General features: G+C 35.7%; 1 protein-coding gene across 1 annotated transcript in view; it reads right to left on the reverse strand.

The window, feature by feature from the left end:
- VPS13B (vacuolar protein sorting 13 homolog B) overlaps positions 1-19622 on the reverse strand; it is a 310137-nt gene that overhangs the window by 208989 nt on the left and 81526 nt on the right. The window contains exon 20 of the mRNA XM_015813428.1: positions 897-1006. Coding sequence (XP_015668914.1) covers positions 897-1006 — 110 coding nt within the window. The remainder of the gene's footprint in view (positions 1-896; positions 1007-19622) is intronic.

Genomic DNA, 19622 nt, shown 5'->3' on the forward strand with positions numbered 1-19622 from the left:
GGGGCTTTTCAGGAACAAAGATGACCAGTCCCTAGCTCTGATAGTCAATGTGTGACAGTGTTTAACAGCCCCAGGCAGTCATAGCAGCAATAGTCAATGATTGCACAGCGGTCGTTTGGAAAAAAGTGGGGTGGGGAAAACCCCGGCTCCAGGCAGCGATAGGAACACGAACAAAGGTAGTCAGCATTCTGCAGTAACAGCTTGCCCCGCAAGGACAACTCCCCACAATTTCTATGCACAAGTAACAATAATCAAAGTTCGGATGGCTGCTAGTCTCCAAAGCAGTAACGACCAGCCTCTCCTTCTTTTCTGTCATCGCTCGCAGTCTCAGGTCTCATCGGTGTCAAAACCTCTTCCCCCTTTCCTTTATTGTTAAAATCTGAATTTAGCAATCCCAGCAACTTAGAGAGAGGAGGGTGAGAGAGAACGGAGGTGAGTCCTAAACGGGGGGGGGGCGCTTTCTTTCGTCATTTTAAGGTGGAAGAGAGAGAGAGAGAGAGAGGAAGGGAGAGGAAGTGTCTTTCCCTAGTCGATTTTGGAGTTTAGGAAGAAGCTGAAGTGGACCAGAGAGAGGCTGTTGTCGTTGTCGTTGGTGGGGTTGGGCCTTTCTTTGCTCCTTTTTCTTTCCTTCCGAGCTTCCCTCTCCCCAGGCAGACTCCTGCAAAGCCTTTCAGCCAGCCCCGCTACACCAGCATAACTTCAAACCATTATTAAATGAATGGTGATACTTATGGCACAAATCAAATGCTTTCTACAATATGTAAAACAAATTGTAAGTGATATGTGAGCATTTAATTTCTCCTGATTTATCAGATTTTTAATGTTTCAGTATTGTGCCTTGCGTTTGTATTGTATGTTGCCTTAGGACCATAAATAAAGATGCAAAAATATCCTACCTGCTGCATTAGTCTGCTGTTCCGTTTTTGAGGTTGGTACATGAGCCAGGTATATAAAACTGGATCAATATTAACAGTTAATCCTTGCATGCTGGCTAAAAGCACTGCTCCTACATAAAAACAATTACAAACAAAAGCAATGAGATTAATACATCAATGCTGAAAACATTTGGAATATCTAATGCTATGTTTACAGGTCAAGGCATTCTCCAAACCACAGCTACCTCTTTTGAATGCAGCCTGATTGCAAAGCACAGGAATCTATTACATGCTCTCAAGACAATCAGGCCTACACAATGTCTCAAGTGATTGTTTTTGTTTTCAAAATACAGTAATGTATCTAGAAAAAGTGCTTCATAATAATATAATATGAAACTAGAGGGGAGGGGAGGGAAGAGGAGGGGAGGGAATGCTACAAATGTATAAGCTGATTCTGTCAGATAATATTCAAACATAATAAAATAACAAATGGGACTAAGATCATCCTATTATTTTTTCAGCACTTATTTTGCTGTATTTTTAATCATTGATATTGAAGTTCCATAATGGAGGGGTTGGCACATTTTAATTTATTTTAAGTTTTCAAAAATATTTTTAACTTATTTTGACTTTTTAATTTTTAACTTTTTTTATAATAATCAGAATAGAGCTGGAAGGGACCTTGGAGATCTTCTAGTCCAGCCCCCTGCTCAAGCAGGAGTCCCTATATCATTTCAGACAAGTGGCTGTCCAATCTCTTCTTAAAAACCTCAAGTGATGAAGCACCCACAATGTCTGAAGGTAAGCTGTTCCACTGGTTAATTGTCCTCACTGTTAGGAAGTTTCTCTTTAACTCCAGGTTGCTTCTCTCCTTGATTAGTTTCCATCCATTGTTTCTTGTGTTGCCTTCTGGTGCTTTGGAAAATAAATTGACCACCTCCTCGTGGCAGCCTCTCAAATACTGGAATACTGCTATCATGTCCCCCCTAGTCCTTCTTTTCTCTAGACTGGCCATTCCCAAATTCTGCAACCGTTAGTCTCCAGGCCTTTAATCATCTTAGTTGCTCTTCTCTGCACTTTTTCCAAAGTCTCAACATCTTTTTTGTAATGTAGTGACCAAAACTGGATGCAGTATTCCAGATGTGGCCTTACTAAGGCTTTATAAAGTAGTACTAGTACTTCACCTGATTTTGATTCTATGCCTCTGTTTATACAACCAAGGATTGTATTAGCTTTTTTGGCTGCTGCCGCACACTGCTAACTCATGTTTAAGTGATTGTACACTAGGACTCCAAGGTTCCTCTCACAGTTACTGTTTTTGAGGCAGGTTTCACGTAATCTGTACTTGTACATTTGGTTTTTCCTGCCCAGAGGTAAAACCTTGCTTTTCTCCACATTAAATATCATTTTGTTAGATAGGGCCCATTGTTCAAATCTGTCAAGATCTTTTTGGATCCTGAGCTTGTCTTCTGGGGTGTTGGCTATTCCTGCCAGTTTAGTGTCATCTGTAAATTTGATGAGATCCCCTTCTATTCCCTCATCTAAATCATTTATGAAGATATTGAAGAGTACTTATATTAACCATTGCCCTGGCTTTAAACCTTTTGCATATTTTGCAAGGATATAATGGAAATAAAAACATTAGGAATAAGAATTATATAAATAAAAATGATTTTAAAGTTTATTTCAGCAATTCTCAAAGCTGAAATGAAAAGCCAAGGCTTGGCACATCTCAACAGTGAAGACTACTCTAGAGACTACTTCAGAACACCAAAGCCACTTCATCGTTTTTATACATGAGTTTTCAACGCTGCTAACATCGGATGTTCTTGCTTTGACAACAGATGGAAATGCAGCCATTTTCTCTATTGCTTTCAGAATTAGTTGCTGCTGGGAGGGGGAATAGGGATGAGAGTCCAACTAGTCATAACAATAATAACTTAGTCGTGGGAACCCAAGGACATTGGGCCGAGAGCTGATAGTGTTTTGGCAGGCTGGAGAGCTGGGGAGAAATTGGGGGATGTGATTTATGACTATTTATTGGAGGAGGGATTTGCACTTTGTTACTTTGTATCCAGGGGAGGGGAATTTAGTTTCTGGTTTCAACTATGTAGTGCTGATACTTTGTTTCTCAAATAAAAGATTCTTTAAGGTAAACAATGCCTCGAAGTTCTTTTGAAGAGTTTCATCTGTCGGAACCATGACATAAGTTATATAAAGTTTCTTTACTTAGCAACCTGTGTTTCAAAATCCAAACAAATCAAAGCGCTATCATCTCTGTAATGCTGTACAGTGATCTGGAGAGCATCCAATCCTATCACATGGAGACTTCTGCAGTACCCTCTTATTTAACTAGATCTCTGCTAATCACAGAGAATAGCAGAACTCAGTTTGCTAGAATATATTAAGGTACAATAGACAATAAATTTCACTTTTATAACTTTTTCAGAATTATATTTTTTTTCAGAATATTCTTTTACAGCTTGAAAGAGTGATCCGTTTCTAAAACCAGTGATAGGATACAAATTCAGAACAGAATAACAGAGTTTAAACTATAGAGGTTGTTTCCAACATTGCTAAATTAGCAAATTTCTTTTACTTACTCCTAGCTTCCAAAATAGATAAGTACCCAAAAGAAGGACCCTCAGAAATGTTCATGGAAATGTATATCAAAAGAGAAAAATATAAGAGTTCTAGATTTTAGTGACATAGTAGACATGTTTATATTTTCTACTGCTTGTTGTTTTGAGCAACAATATTTGTTACCTTGGGATTTTTTAAAAAAATACAGCTACGTGGTTTTGTGAACATCTCTATTCATAGTTTCACATTCTTTCATATTGATATGATCCAGAAGAGAGGGCCATGGATAAAATACTAATCACATTGCTAGGCTTTCTAATCAAGAAATCAAATTCCCAACACGAAACAACATTTTAAAGGTCTATACTGGAAGAGAAAAGGCAAACCAAATAACTTCTCAAACATTTTCCGTCCTCACATACTACTACTACCAAACTCATCTACTGTACATCTTAAAACTTGTTGTTGATACGGAAGTATAAAGCTAAAGGATGATACTTTTTTGGCACCATGTATTTTACAGTCTTAGGGTTTTAAGCAATTTCATAAATTAGATGAACTCTGGAGACCCAAATAAATTATCACCTTGAGTTTTATGATTTGACAATCTCATAAATAATAAATATTGTGGGACTTCTGATTCAAACTGATAAAGTCTTGCCTCATAGCACACCAGATTTAACTGTGATTGAAAAGAAGAAATGTGGATAATTGATGTGGCAATACCAGGTGATAGTAGAATCATAGAAGATCACAATTAGCCATAGTGGTTCCTGTGGTTCTCAGACACTGAGTGCCATACAAAAAAATCTTGGATGGCACTTAGAAAATCTGTGCACTGGCAAAAATTTCTATTGTGAATTAGAAAAAGCCACACTGCTTGGATTCGCACATTACAACACCCTAGGTTCTTGGGAAGAGCTTGATGCAGATGAAGGCCAACACCAGCTAAAGAACTGGCAGCTGCGATTCCACATTTTTGTGTATATAATAATAATAATTTGTAAAAGACAGCTTTATTTACCTGTAGTTCACATTCTGTGACAATACCTTTAATATTATTAAACAATAATAGCTGTCTATCCCAGGTCCTTGGGAAGGATTCAATAGGAAGACAAAAATGCCAAATCCAGTCTAAGCATCTGACTGACTAAGCAACTAACCATAATACACATTGATCAAAAAATCAGCTCCCAGCAGGAAAATTAAAAGTTGACTGCTATTTAATTGTATTTAATTATAGGGGAGGCATGTGCATGGACATATGTACTCAATTTCTAGTATTAACCTAACCATGCAACATCCTATGAAGAATACATTTTTTTTACATGTCAGGAGTGAAACAAATCTGTTCTACATGTAAGCATTCTGGTACCTAATGTATTTAATATCAGTCATTAAATTGAGAAACATTCAATCTTGTCTCGTTTTACTGAGAGGACAATAAAGGAAAGGATATTGTTTAGATTTTCTATCACCAAAATCTATTCTATTCATACATTATTAAATTATCAACGTATATTGTGATCATTTTCAGTTGTAGCGTTAGCTGAAGAAGTTAACTAGAATATTCATACAATGGCCCAAAATAATCTTGGATCTTTTGCACCTTAAAATAATTATATCAGTACTGGTTCCCCTGGTTCAGATTTGTTTCCATACATAATATTTAATTACTGCACTCATATCTTACATTTAACTGTTGCAGTTCATGGAGGCACATATGACTTGTTCAAATGCATACACATAAGGCATTTTGTACTGCTGTCAGACAGAAGAATACAGATGCCACAATTAGGTTTTTTATATATGAAATAATTTTTATGTTATACCTCAGAAGGGAGCAGATTCACCTTATTATGCACCTGCCTAAATCCAATGAAAAAGAGTTTTTTTCTCTCCCACTCTGAGGGAAATAAACTGTTACATTATTGTAACAGAATAGCCTATTTCCTTAAAAAAGTATTTTTCCTTTAAGAAAAAAATACTATTACTGTTAGTTTCCTCCAAAGATTACTCCCAAAGATTTCCTTGCAGAGCTGGTGGTATCACATATGTTTTAAATAAATATATGAATAAATTGCAATCTTTGCTGCTCTTGCTGCTGGAGATAGCATTGGAAGTTACAGTTCCTCTTGGAAGCAGAAAAGACACTGCTCCCTGCAGGAGGGTTAACAGCTGAATAAAACAAATTATTTTTGCTTGGGGCTGCAAAGGAAACAAAAAGTTCTGAACCCTGTTGGAAAGGTTGGGGTCTACACACTTCAGCAGTTCAGGATCAACAATAGGAATAAACATTCAAGCCTTTCGGCAGATTCATATTTTGTTTCAAATACATTTTGGCAGGGTAAGTGAATGAATAACACCAAAGTTATCTGAAACCTAAAAGTCAAAATATAGACTTTTAGGCTTCAGATAAAATATAAAAATTAAAGACGCACCCAAGTTTTCAACACCACAGAATACATACGTGCATAACAAACTATTCATTTTTTCTGCCGAAGTGACCGGCAGCTAAAATGATTTAGAGGACAGAGCTGGAAAGGAGAAATAGGAGCATAATATTTTTGCAAAATCTGTATGGTTCAGACAATGTAAAAACAAATATTATTGGAAAGTCTGTATTGTGTATGAATGGGAATATCCCTCCTCACATGAAGAATGGAATTAGCAATAGTTATTTGGAAATATATTGGAGGACACAATATATTTATTGCCTATAATACACCTAAGAAGGGAAAGATAGCAATATCTTGGATGTCTGTCTTCATACTATTCTTATGTAATCCTGAAATCTTCTAAACTTCACACCACACCAATAATCAGGCAATATTCAAATCTATTTTATATTTTGGGAACCTAGCTTTAAAATCGTTCCTACACATACAATATATATAGAATATAAAATATTTTTTATTGGTCAAGTGTGATTGAACACACAAGGAATTTGTCTCTCTACGTATTCGAGAGTCACATGTCTGTTTGTTGTTTTACTATTATCGTTATCGTGAATCTAAATATATGGCGAAGTATCACGAAAGGTCGGGAGAGATTCTCCAAATGTCTCAGTCGTATATCGGGGGTTGATAGACCCAGGAGTAAAATGGTTAGAGCCTTCCTCCTTTTCGACTCAGTTGGAACTCGGCAAGTCTTACGAACTCCTGGAGTGAGCCGTGAATTAGCCTGAAGTACTGCATTCTAACCATTGCGCCACCACGGCTCTTATAAATCATAAGAATCAATCATAAATCATAAGATACAAATAACAAAGTGATAAATCATAAGATACAATAGGAGAAGGTAATAAGAAAAAAATAGAAGCATAATAGTAATAAAGCCCTATTACATGGCTAAAAGGATAAAGGTTACCCTACTATATGGGTAAATATAGCCCTACTACATTGGTAAATGGGTACCTACTGCATGGATAAATATCCTTAGGCATAAGACAGTGCTGTGGGAATTAGGTGTTTAGCAGAGTGATGGAATGGGGTGGGGGGGAAACTATCTTTGTGTCTAGTTGTTGTAGCATGCAATGTCTTATAGCGGCGTTCTGAGGGGAAGAGCTGAAACAGTATATGGAATTGTTATGGAAACTGCAGTTATTACAGTGAGTGCACTGAATCAAAATTGTTAATATCTTAAACATTACCACAAATATTTTCTCTCTTGGATTGCCATTGTTGTAAATATAAAAGAAAATCAATCAAAATTATTAGAAGCTCCACTTCCCACCTTGGCTCCCTCAACAGATAAAAATCTAAACCAGTTGGGTTATTCTTTAGCCATGGCCAATGTGATTCTGGAAGTTTCATTCTCAACAAACCTGGAAAACACTAGGTTATCAAAAGCTGACTGAAGCAAACCCAGATTATCTCAAGATGAATTATGTAATTAAGTTGACAGAACTAAAAAAAACAACCCTAACATATACCCTTGACAAAAACTCAAAGGTTTATAACCCTGTACATGGTAACAAATCATTTTCCTAAATCAAATCTACTAGATGTGTCAATTAGATGACATAAACCACTTCTCAGAGAATGGAATTTAAAGTGGAATAGAGTCATAACAGTATTGGACTACATATTGCTTAGAATACAAAGGCAAAAAAGTGCTCTTAAGCATGCAGGGGAACGTGCATAGCCCTTGTGTGTAACTCTTTAATCCAAGTGTACTTTTTCCTAGGATTATGGAGCAGCTGGGTGATACTAGAAAAAGGAACAGCTGCTTTGTGGAGTTGCCAACAGGAGCTATGTTTGTGCCCCTACATACTCCAAAGCACTATTTTGTTTTTGAATCCAAAGTGCTGGACAACCCTAGTAATGTATGTACATGTCAGTGCATTTTATATAAAAACTGGAGGATAAGCAGATGTCTAAACAATGGAACAAATTTTGAACAGCAAAAATCCATCACTATTGAAGATCGTAAATGTAGAAGTCACATACAAACTATTCTTCAAGTTAAGGAAAGTGGATATTAAAATTGTAGGTTTGATATATTACTCACACAATTGAGGAGGGAGATTTTGCTCAGAAGAGAGAGACTGAATGCATATGCAGTTTTATTTTGTTAAGACCATAGTGCTATTTCTATGTTTGTGCCTGCCTACAAAGAGAAGTTGCAGATTAACAGACTTTGAAATACATTGTGCTTTTCCCTTTGAGACAACATTTAGATGAAAGCAGCAAATTACCTGTCCTTATGAAACAAACTAGAGTTGAGAAGACACAGAGTGTATAATTCTGCACTTATACTTGTAAATATCCTTTCCACACACAGCCCTCTGGGACAATCAGATAATTCAGTGAATTAACTCATTGGAATGAATAAAGAATGCCATTAACTTGGCCTATAGTTCTTCTGATTAAAACTAAGTGAGAGCTTTTCTTCCCCATTCCCATTTTTAAAATGCAGCAGCATATTTAATGTCATTAATATTTTTATTTCCTACAATCTTCATTCTATTTAAAGCCCATCCAATTTAAGCCTACAAATCAATCCAGTGAATTCCAAGAAATACTGGAAACTGTTCAACTTATGTTTCTTGTTCAGAGAATTCCAATAGCCGTCAGCACTTTTCTTTTATAGATGCAGCTTCAAATTTCCTGAATATAAGAATGGTCAGATTTTAGAATTGCAAAAGTTTAAAAAGCCATATTTAAATTAGCTTCAGATATCAGGAAAATAATGCTGAATGTTGGATGACAAAGCTACATAAATATTATATTCAATATAAAATTGAAAATACACCTTGACCCAGGGTTTACTACACTTTTCAGAAAAGAAAAATGACCAGAATTTACAAGGAGATAAAGGAAGCAATTTTACCAGACTAAACTTGATGCTTTTTAAAATGCATGCACATATGCACTCTGAAAAAAACCAAGCATAAAAGCAAGCATGTTTTTAAATAGCCAGAATAATTGTATGGAGACTCAACTTTAAGTATTATTTGATTCAATTATGCCTTGGTTATGCAGCTATACTATATCACTCTTGATATTGTAGTCTCAAAACATTTTGATTTATGGTCTACTCTGCCCAGGTACCACAGATGGAGGGTGTCTGCTATACAACAAGAGTCTTTTGCTGTTCAAACTCCAGGCAAAATTTATAAAAATTCTTTAACTTTAAAAATTGTTGCAAATGTTTGATTTTCAAGAAGTTTTCTTTGGGCAAATGTAGGTGCCCTATCAGATATAGAGTAATCTTCAATTGTGACAGAGGTTTTCCCAAATCTTTTGGGAAATGGGAAACAAGTAGTTGGGACTTTCCCTTTTTTGAAATATAAATTCCAACCTTGAAATCAAAATGGTTTTCATCCCAGGTAAAATAAACAATTATGGAATATTCCTCATTGTGTCCATATGGGGGCAGTACAGTTTAAGAAAAATAGTATACTATACAAAAGTGGCCTTAATTATTTGTTCAAAAGATCTGTCTTGAATATTTTGAATGAATAAAACATACACAGTTATTAATCAGAAAGAAACAAATATAAAACCTTCAGGTTATAGCTTTCTGAACGACCTTCTTTTAAAATGCAACTGAAGAGTCATATTTAAGACCACCCAGTGTTCAGTTATGTTTCTGGAATATGTAGAATTTTCCTTTCTATATTGGCAGTTTTACATCTCAGTTTCTAAGACTGAAATTTTCTCTCCGTCTGGATAATATTTTGATGTAGTATGTTCCTGCTTTTTTACACATTTCTCATTAAGCAATTCACAACTTCTAGAAAAGACACCTAAAAGCAACAAGAACATTAAAGTATTTTTAAAAAAACCTTCATCATTTTTTCTTATCTTCAATGTAACCAAAATTGGTCATGGAAATCTATAATCTGATATGTCCATGTCTTATCTAAATATTATTTTGAGCAACCATTTGCTCAGTTAACAGTTAACTATTCAACTCTATTATCTATATTATATTATATCTCCCGAATGTTATTTCATTTTTTAATGGATAAGGAAGGGTATGCAGACTGCAAATATGGTGAATCACAGGTTGAAAAACAATAAGGAATGAGAAGAAAGCATTTTATGCAGATCTGCAGTTTGTAATATATAGTTATGAACCCTAATAGGATCAAATAAAAGAGTCATAAAACGTTATATTGAAAAGCACCCAAAAATGTGTTCAAATTATTAAATTACATGTTCTTTTCTTTCACAATAGTAACTTGCTCTCAGCCTGAACAATTTGGTTGTATTTGCTATGAGAAATGTAAGTAACAATTGTGTTTTACAGTTAATTGCACCTGAAATGGTCTCGCAATCAGAATATGGGTATAAAAGAAGGAAAACATAATCTTGAAACATAAAAACTCTAATCCTATCATCCTGAACATGCTGAAGCTACACTAACACAAACATGATGACACTTCTAGGGACAAAAATATCCAATGATCAAATTCATTTGAGCCCATAAAGTTCAAATTTCTTCATTCTCAAGGGAAGAAGTAAAGAATTAGAACTCATCTACACAAATTGGTAAAAAAAGAAAAGTTGGGTCAAAAATCTTGGCTTCTTTACAAGAAAAAAAATGGGAACCTAAAAGTGAGGCTAAGTGTCTTCGGCTGACGCTACTTTGGTGGTGGAGCGAACCGGTTTCGACCATCCCTAAAGATCCTGTCTCTTTCTTTCCCAGAAAGTCACAGTCCAACAATCGAGTTTCTTGTATGTGTCTCGACTTCTCCCAATTTAGATACCTCGTATAGACCACTAATTCGACTATCGGTAGTGTGGTCGAGACTACCAGCAGAAACTGTAGAGCTCACTGCAGATGGAAGTAGATTAAAGACTGAAAAGAGATCAGTTTTCCTCATAATTTGGAACTAATAAGGAGTTTCCTCTAGGGCAGATGGATTTTCTCTGCTTAGTGGAGTAGGACCTTAACAGTTGCAGTTAAATACCTGGTATAGTCATAGAAAGAGAAAGCCGACAATTATCTCAACTGCAATCATGATCCAAAATACTTAGAACAAAACAGCTAATAAAAATAACTTGAACATTTCCACTTCAAAGCAGTTAGAAACTATTATTGCAAATTTGTATTTAATTTACAATTATATGTTGCAGAAAGTCAGTGTACATATATTTATCTATATATCATAATTCTTTTATTAACATGCCTTTCCACTGAACTGTCATTTTCAAGGAGAGAAAACATGAAGCATAAATTTGTTCTTAAGTAAAAAGCTGTTTTGGGGAAAAAAAACTCTTGAACTAAACTGACAATTTAGTTTTTGCATTTATTGATAATAGTCCTGGGAATAACTTTTTCTTCTTTTCTGCAAATTTCCACTGCCCTGTTTAACGGCTATGTCTTACAAATTTCTAGCCATGTAAGAAAAAAAGTTGGACCACACCTGCTGCTCTACCCAGCTAACCCCGCTTAACTTTAAAATTGCAGGAAGATCTCATTTATCAACTACCTTGTTTAGCAACCATCCAAAGTTAAGATGGTTTCAACTGGCTGTGATAAGACTTAATAGAAAACCCGAAAGTAAAATTGTAAATTATAGTCACATGATGTTTTGCTTAACAACTGAAGCAGACGTGAGGTTGTAAGTCTGTCTGGGTCATGTGATTTTCCACTTAACAACTGTGATGCTTAGTGATGGAGTTGCCTGTCCCAATTTTAGTCACTAAACAATGATTGGAAACTGATCAAGGAGAGAAGCAACCTGGAATTAAGAAGAAACTTCCTAACAGTGAAGACAATTAACCAGTGGAACAATTTGCCTTCAGAAATTGTGGGTGCTTCATCACTGGAGTTTTTAAGAAAAAGACTGGACAGTCACTTGTCTGAAATGGTATAGGGTCTCCTGCTTAAGCAGGGAATTGGACTAGAAGATCTCCAAGGTCCCTTCTAGCTCTATTCTGATTGTAAGGCTAATAAGAGACACTTTTCCTGTACAGAACCTTAAAACATTTGACAATTACAAATCCAATTAAGAAATAAAAATATTTGTTCAGAAGTGAAAATGGGCCTCTGCATTTTATGTATACTTGCATTCTATTAATAATACAATGCCTTTTAACTCAAAAGTTCCATTAAGTTAAATTTAACTCATTGCCAAGTAAGGAACAGAGGACTTTTTTTTCTTTTTTAAAACTATTTCTAAGCAGAGGTTCTTCAAAGTTTTACACCCAGGAAACACTAACAAGTTCAAGTCACTGGCTCAAATCTAATGGAAATTTAGTCTTCTTGAAAGATACAAAGTTACATTGGTTACTGGATATAATACTAATACTTATAATAATATAAGTTTCTAAGAAATTCTAATCTCCAGATGTATCACTAGTTATAAATGATCATGGCTATGCTTTTGAACTTCAAGAGATTTTAAGGAAACAAAGATATCACTCAATGGTCTTTATAAATGGAGTCTCAAGATGCTCCTTTGAAGTTATTACTTAAGTAAAATAAATAGACAGTAAAAATGTTTATATATTGTTACATACACAGGAATTAAAGGTTTAATTAAATATCTTTTTTATTAGTCCACAAAATAATTAGATATTGCTAAAGCATCTTATGTCGTTGATTGTTATTTACTTCACCAAAAAAACTCTCCCTCCAAGCCAAAACCGCTTGATTTTACAATTTTCAGCGTGTGCAGCCCTATGGTATTTCCGAGGTTGGTCAACAGCCAAAGAACATACTTCCCACTGCTTTCTCTGCAGCTTCTGTGTAAACATGTTGCTCCTCTAATATGACCTTTTGTCTCTTCACCCAACCACAGTTCACTACTTCACTCTATTCAGCATCTAGGCAAAACATCCTTAGCTGGTTTTGTTAACGCTCAACCACAAACATTTCCTTAATTTTTTTGTATCAAAGGCAGGTGATAAGTGAATAAATGTCACATACAGGCTTTTTGTGGGTCCGTTCATTGATTTGTGAATCAGATATTGTAAAGTGAAACACTGATCTATAGTACTATGCCCTTTTCTGAAACCCGCCTTTTCTTCTGCTACAATCTGCCTAGTGTCTGCCTGATCAATCAATCAATTTAAAAGATACCTTATATACAGCTCATGCCCTATGTTAATGAAATTTATTGAGGAAAAGTTAGTGGGGATTGTTAAATATTGGAATTGCTACACTGTCTTTCCAACCTACAATAATTTGTCCAATGGCATTGATATAAATAAACAAGAAGGCAAGCACAGGAGCTCATCAATCAGGTAATGCCTTAAAATTTTCTGGTGATTACATATCCCTCTCCTGGGGCTTTGCCAGCTATCTGTTGTAAAATTATTCTTTTCACTTCTGCAGCATTTAGTGAGGGCCATTTTAGTCATTAATATTTTTAATAAATCTGTACCCATTAACTTTTGGTTCGATATTCTAATATCATAAAATTTATTTTTAAAATAAGCTATCCAAACTCCAGGTGAAATCTATGCTTGTATTATTACTTTTATTTCTCTCTGGCCTTGGAGAACTAGTTCCCAAAATTTTGCAAACATGACAGTTTTCATTCTTGCCACTGATTTTTATAATAATCTTGTTTTCTCTTCCTTATCAGTGCTTGATCCTCCATTATCCTTCATTACATTTACCCTATCAAATGATTTTTCCTTCTTAATTTATCTGACTAGGCCAGCCAGTGCATTTCTTTCATGTCTACATTTGTGGTTAAACTACAAAATTTTAGTTTCATTCATTTTCCTTTGCATGGGTTACACATCAGAAGTTTAAGATTGCTAACCACATCCTCATATAGGATATTTGCATTTTTTTATTTTTTGAATAAGTAGCATTGTTGGACTTCATAGCACAGATCTTACAACTCTAGCCAAAGAGGAGAACAAAAAAAGTTAGGAAAGCCCTCCATATATAATACTACTATATACTGCAATGGCTATCAACAATTTTTTTACAAAGATTTTCAATAAATTAGCAACCGGAAACTTAAAAAGTATTAAAAGATGTTGAGACTTTGGGGGAAAAAACCAGAGAAGAGGTACTATGATGATTAAAGGCCTGGAGACTAAAACATACAAAGAATGGCTGCAGAACTTGGGTTTGCTAGTTTAAAGAAAAGAAGAAATAGAGATGACATGGTAGCAGTATTCCAGTATTTGAGAGGCTGCCACAAAGAAGAGGGGGTCAAATTATTCTTGAAAGCACCAGAGGGCAGGACAAGAAACAATAGTTAGAAACTGATCAAAGAGAGAAGCAACCTGGAATTAAGGAGAAACTTCCTGACAGTGAGGACAATTAACCAGTGGAACAGCTTGTCTCCAGAAATCATGGATCATCACTGGAGATTTTTAAGAAAAAGACTGGACAGTCACTTGTCTGAAATGGTATACTATAGGTCCTCCTGCCTGAGCAAGGAGTTGGACTAGAAGATCTCCAAGGTCCCTTCCAGCTTTATTCTATTCTAAAAGATGTGAATTTTTTTTGAAAACGTTCATGAACACAGAATTTTAAAAAGCAGGAAAAAAACAATGGAAAATGATTTGGCATTTTGTTTAAAAACACAATCAGGTGTTCTAGCCTGGACTACTCAATGAAGTAGCAGAAGTAACTTGTATAATTTAGTCTTCAGCCTCCAGAAAAAGGAAAAAAACTTTCAGAAAGGATTTTGTTTTCCCATAAAACAAGCTTTTATAAGCAAAAAAGAAAGTTCAAATGAATCATGGAGCTTCAGATTATTTAATTATTTCTTGGCTCACTGGTTTTAAAGGCTTTTCAAAGCGACATGCAAAAAACCCAAACTACTCACAGATATTGATGTAAAATAAGAACAGTGCCTGCTTCTCTGCATGGAGTAAAAACAAATTTCTGATTTTACATAGGAAAAAACTGGCAGTTTCTTAACATTCAGCTAGGATCTGCCTTCCTATAACTAAAAAAAAATAAATCTACAATTTCACATCCTGAACAGATCTTGGGTTTTCATGTATTTGAAAAGTATTATTGTAAACTCAGTAATCTTCGATCAAGAATAAACATACCCTGCCTCTTCTAACTGTCTTCATATAGCCAGTTTTGAATTCCTAATCATATTTCTTGGCCTTACCTATTTGCCTAAATCCCTTTTATAGTATAACACTCAGAACTGGACATAATATTTGAGTTTTGTTATGGATGAAATTGAATAATTACTTCCTATAATTTAGAAACAATATTGCTCATGTAGTTTAATATTCAACTGACAGCTTACCTTTGCATTAGTTATTGCTATTTTCAACCCACTAAAAAATAATAAAAGTCTTTAATAAATCTTTAATAAATTTCTGCAACTTGGCTGTCAGGGTTCCGGTTGAAAAGCCAGCTCCTCCTTTTTTTTTTTTTTTTTGGAAGATGTGCATATTTGTTCTTATTCAGATTTATTTCTTTATTTAGTTTATACCTCCCATAACGTCTGTCAGCTTACAAAGTATTTAATATATCTAAAAATAAAATATCCACAATATGCTTTAAAACAACAGTAACATTAAAAAAATAGCAAAACTGGTGAACAAAACAAGAATATGGAAATAAAAATAGTACAATGGTTAATTTAACAGAATATCCTTTAGAATAATGCTGTTTCCAACATTTTCCTAAAGATGAGAAGGGAGGGGGTCAGCCTGATCTCTACTGGGAAGCCATTCCAAAGTATCGCTTTGCAGGGAGCCATGGTACAAAGTGGTTAGGATGCAGTATTGCAGGCTAACTCTGCTGACCGCTAGGAGTTCGATCCTAACCGGCTCAAGGTTGACTCAGACTTCCATCCTTCTGAGGTCGATAAAATGAAGTCCCAGATTGTTCGGGGCAATATGCTGATTCTGTAAACTGCTTAGAGAGGGCTGTAAAGCACTATGAAGCAGTATATAAGACTAAGTGCTATTGCTATTGCTGCTGCCACAGAGAAATGAAGTATAAGCATCTTATCCCTTCTATATCTACACAGGTAGTCCTCACTTACCAACCATTTCTTCAGCAACTGGTCAAAGTTATGACAGCACTGAACAAGGAGACTTACAACCCATTCTCAAAGTTGCAGCGGTCACAGTGTATCCATAGTCACATGATTGTGATTTGAGCACTTGACAACTGGCATGCATTTATGACAGTTACAATGGCCCATGGTCAGGTAATTTCCATTTGCAACATTCACAGCCAGCTTATGACAAACAAAGTCAATAGGGAAGCCAGGAGGAAATTGCAAGTGATGGTCATGTGACATGCATAACAATCACAGGTGACGTGTTCAGCTGACCTCAGCTGGAACTAATGAGCTGCCTTGGTAAGTTAGTTGTGGTGATGTGATTTTTCTCTTTATGACCACACTCACCAATAGAGTTCCTGGTCCCAATTGTGGTTGGTAATGAGAACTACCTGTATCTCTAAATGTTATCTTCCTACTATATCATGGCCAATGGATTCTGTTTAGAGCAGGCAGTCCTGCTGACACCCACATGTTAACCAGAAAGACCTTCGTAGGTCAATGCCAGTACTTTAAACTGTACCTACAAACTAACCACAGGCCTCGCAGAATTGGTATTCTGTGCTCCTTCTGCAGGGAGCCAATAAGTACTTGAGCTTTATTAAAATGTATGCATAGTCTTTAAAAGCAGCTCCACATAAAGCATATTATAGTAGATCAATTTGGTGGTACTGAGGGCATGAGTTATTGTTGTTTGTTCTTGCTAAACCAGGAAAAGTCACAATTGGTGCAACAATCAATGCTAGGCAAACATCCCTCTAACCACAGGCTTATCTGGTGGCATCTAGCCTAGAGCCTGGATGGCAATGTGAAACTGAGTAACATCAGTATTTCAAATGGTTGCAAGATCTCTCTCAAAAATTTCATAAAGTTGTTTAAAAGCTGGGGACAGGAGCCTGATCCTTCAGTACCCAGCGTATCAGAAACTGTCAGACTCACCTCTCATCTTCCATAAAGATAGACTGAACCACCCACTGAGGAAGGAGTAGAATCATTGCACAATAATATCTCCATTCCCCAAACCCTATGGGTAATTTAATAAGGTACCATGGTCGATGATACTGAAAGCTGCTAGGAATTCAAATAATGAGGAGGGATGTGCTACCCCAGTGGTTCTCAACCTGTGGGTTGGGACCCCATTTGGGGTCGATCGACCATTTCATGGGGGTTGCCAAGCAAGGCTGTCCGCCATTTTTTTTGTCCGCCATTTTTTTGTCCGCCATTTTTCCCCCTTTTCCGGCGGGTGCCTTACCTCCCTTGGGCTGGGCCAGCTGGTGGTCAGCCTGCTCCGTCTCTGCCGCTTGCCAGCTACGCCTCGGCCAGCGCAGGGGGCGGAACCACGCATGCGTGGCGCTCCCAGGCAGGGAAAGTCCTCGACTTACGACCGGTTGGGTAGTCCTCGACTTACGACCGGTTTAGTCCTCAACTTACGACCGGTTTAGTCCTCAACTTACGACTGGTTGGGGTCGCGGCATTAAAAAGGTTGAGAACCACTGTGCTACCCCATCCTGATCCTAAACCATTTATTCCAAGAGAGCAATTAAAACTGTCTGAGTTCCACACTGGGGCCTTTAGTTATCTATCATTTTACCTCTTTTTCTAGACTTTTCAAAGATACTACAGAAAAGTTAAATGAGACCATCAGATAGTTCTTTCAGTCTCCCAGGCTCAAGGAGACATTCCCTAATCATATTTCCAGCAAACTCAAGCTTCAATTCTGCTCTATGGTCTTCCTGATTATTGTTTGAACCACACTAAGTTTTGTTGGGGAAAACTAAATCAAAATAAGAATTCTTCTTTATTACTGTTAACATTTTGTAATATTCATGGACCACTTGGTATAATGACCAATTTTGCTTCCTTTTATTTGAAACACATTTGAAGATGCATTTTTCCCCACAACTCAGCATTCTTAAATAATCTCAGCTTAATCTGAACTTTGACCTTTTTTACATCATCTGTACAATCTGCTTCTGTGTGCTCTTCCTTGGTGATCTGTTTTTCCTTACCATCTTCTATACATCTTTAAGTGGAGCTACATTAGATCTATTCTCCTTGCAGTATTTACTTTTCATATTGCTTTTTTAGGAACAGCTATTTACGCAAGTTTCCTTTTTCCGTTATATTGTTCTGCTATGGAATCCTACTTATCATTGATCCAATTTATTAAAATCTGTTTTATTAAAATATATGCATGATAGAATATATGCATCAACTGAATTCAGTTTCCATCAATATCAAAAAGTCCAGCTTTACATTGCATCTCTCCTAATATTACTGTTACTTTATCAACAAATATATTTGGATTAGTACCAAGTTAAGGATAGCTGATTCTCCAGTGTCCTTTTCCATCGTCTGAAAGAAATAGTTGTCACCAAGCCAAATCAGCTGAGGCAGCATCACAAAGCACCCTTCTGGCACAAGGAAATAAATGTCTCAGCTTAGAGCCCAGAATTGTTGATGAAGTAGAATAGAAGTTTATGTCATGATGAATTCATATCAGCCTCTGAGCTGGAAAACTACATTTCATATTTCTGCTGTTATAAATTTGTCTACGATCTGCCAATACATATTGTCTGTAAGGTCGTATAAATTATGTATTATTAACTATAAGTAACCAGAAGGCTATATATTATGTAGTTTAAGGCATTTAAGTGCTGTCAGCAAGACACTCAGACTAGCGAGTCTAAGTTTCTCAGAAGATCAAAGATAATCCATATTGTATTTAATCCATATTGTATTTAAACCAGATTCACACTTTCGATTAGGTATTTGTGCTGATCTCATGACTACTGCTCTTCCAGAATAAGAATGCTTTGTTATAATATTTGTTTAATTAGGATAATTAATTACAGCTTAACTGAAGATTTTTTTCATACTACAGACCTCACACAGATTTCAAAGCCAATGCTGTAAGTTAATTTTTTTTAAATAAAAAACAAAAAAAACTGGCTTTAAGATGAAGTCAATGAATTTTCAATTAATAGCATGCTTACTTTGATGGCTGTTCAGTAATTCACTTTCTTACTAGTTCATAAATTTCTTAGCTCAACTTCTGGAATTTTGAGAAGAGTACCTCTGCCATGGGAAAATTTGTCCTAAATCTGCTCTGCTGCCAATAAACCAGAAGAGCTAACTGGCTGATAATCCTCCCACACTACAATGTTTAGGTATCTGCAGTCAACCAGTGAAAGTTTAATTTGTTCCGCTAATGGCACAGAAAACTACTCAGAATTATTCACTATAAGTCTAACTTCGGCTCCCTTCTATCATATGTACAAACTTTAAATCATTCTGAGCTTGTTAACTCAAGCTGTTTTATCTTTCTTTTTGATCCAAAGCATAACAATATAACAAGATAAACTGGATAGAATTGCAATATGAGGGGGAAAAAACCCAATAAAATATGCAAAACCCATAGGACAAAAATAATATTTATTTCAACTCTAACATTCTTTGTATTTTTCATAGATTATTTTTAAATGTTGATCTTGAGCCAAACAAAATGTTAGGCATATCTTATAAGATCTAGGTGCATTTAAATAAATGTAGATGGCAAGAGTAAGAATAAATTAAGCATATATGTTGAATGTGGTTCTTAACGTATCATCCAGTACAATCACTATACAATCACTGCTTCAATATTTTCACATGTCCAATTCACATTTTAAGGTTATTTCCTTTGTTATTAATGTACTTTA

Source organism: Protobothrops mucrosquamatus, unplaced genomic scaffold (assembly GCF_001527695.2).
Source record: "Protobothrops mucrosquamatus isolate PMUCROS unplaced genomic scaffold, P.Mucros_1.0 scaffold_69, whole genome shotgun sequence".
Lineage (NCBI taxonomy): Eukaryota > Metazoa > Chordata > Lepidosauria > Squamata > Viperidae > Protobothrops > Protobothrops mucrosquamatus.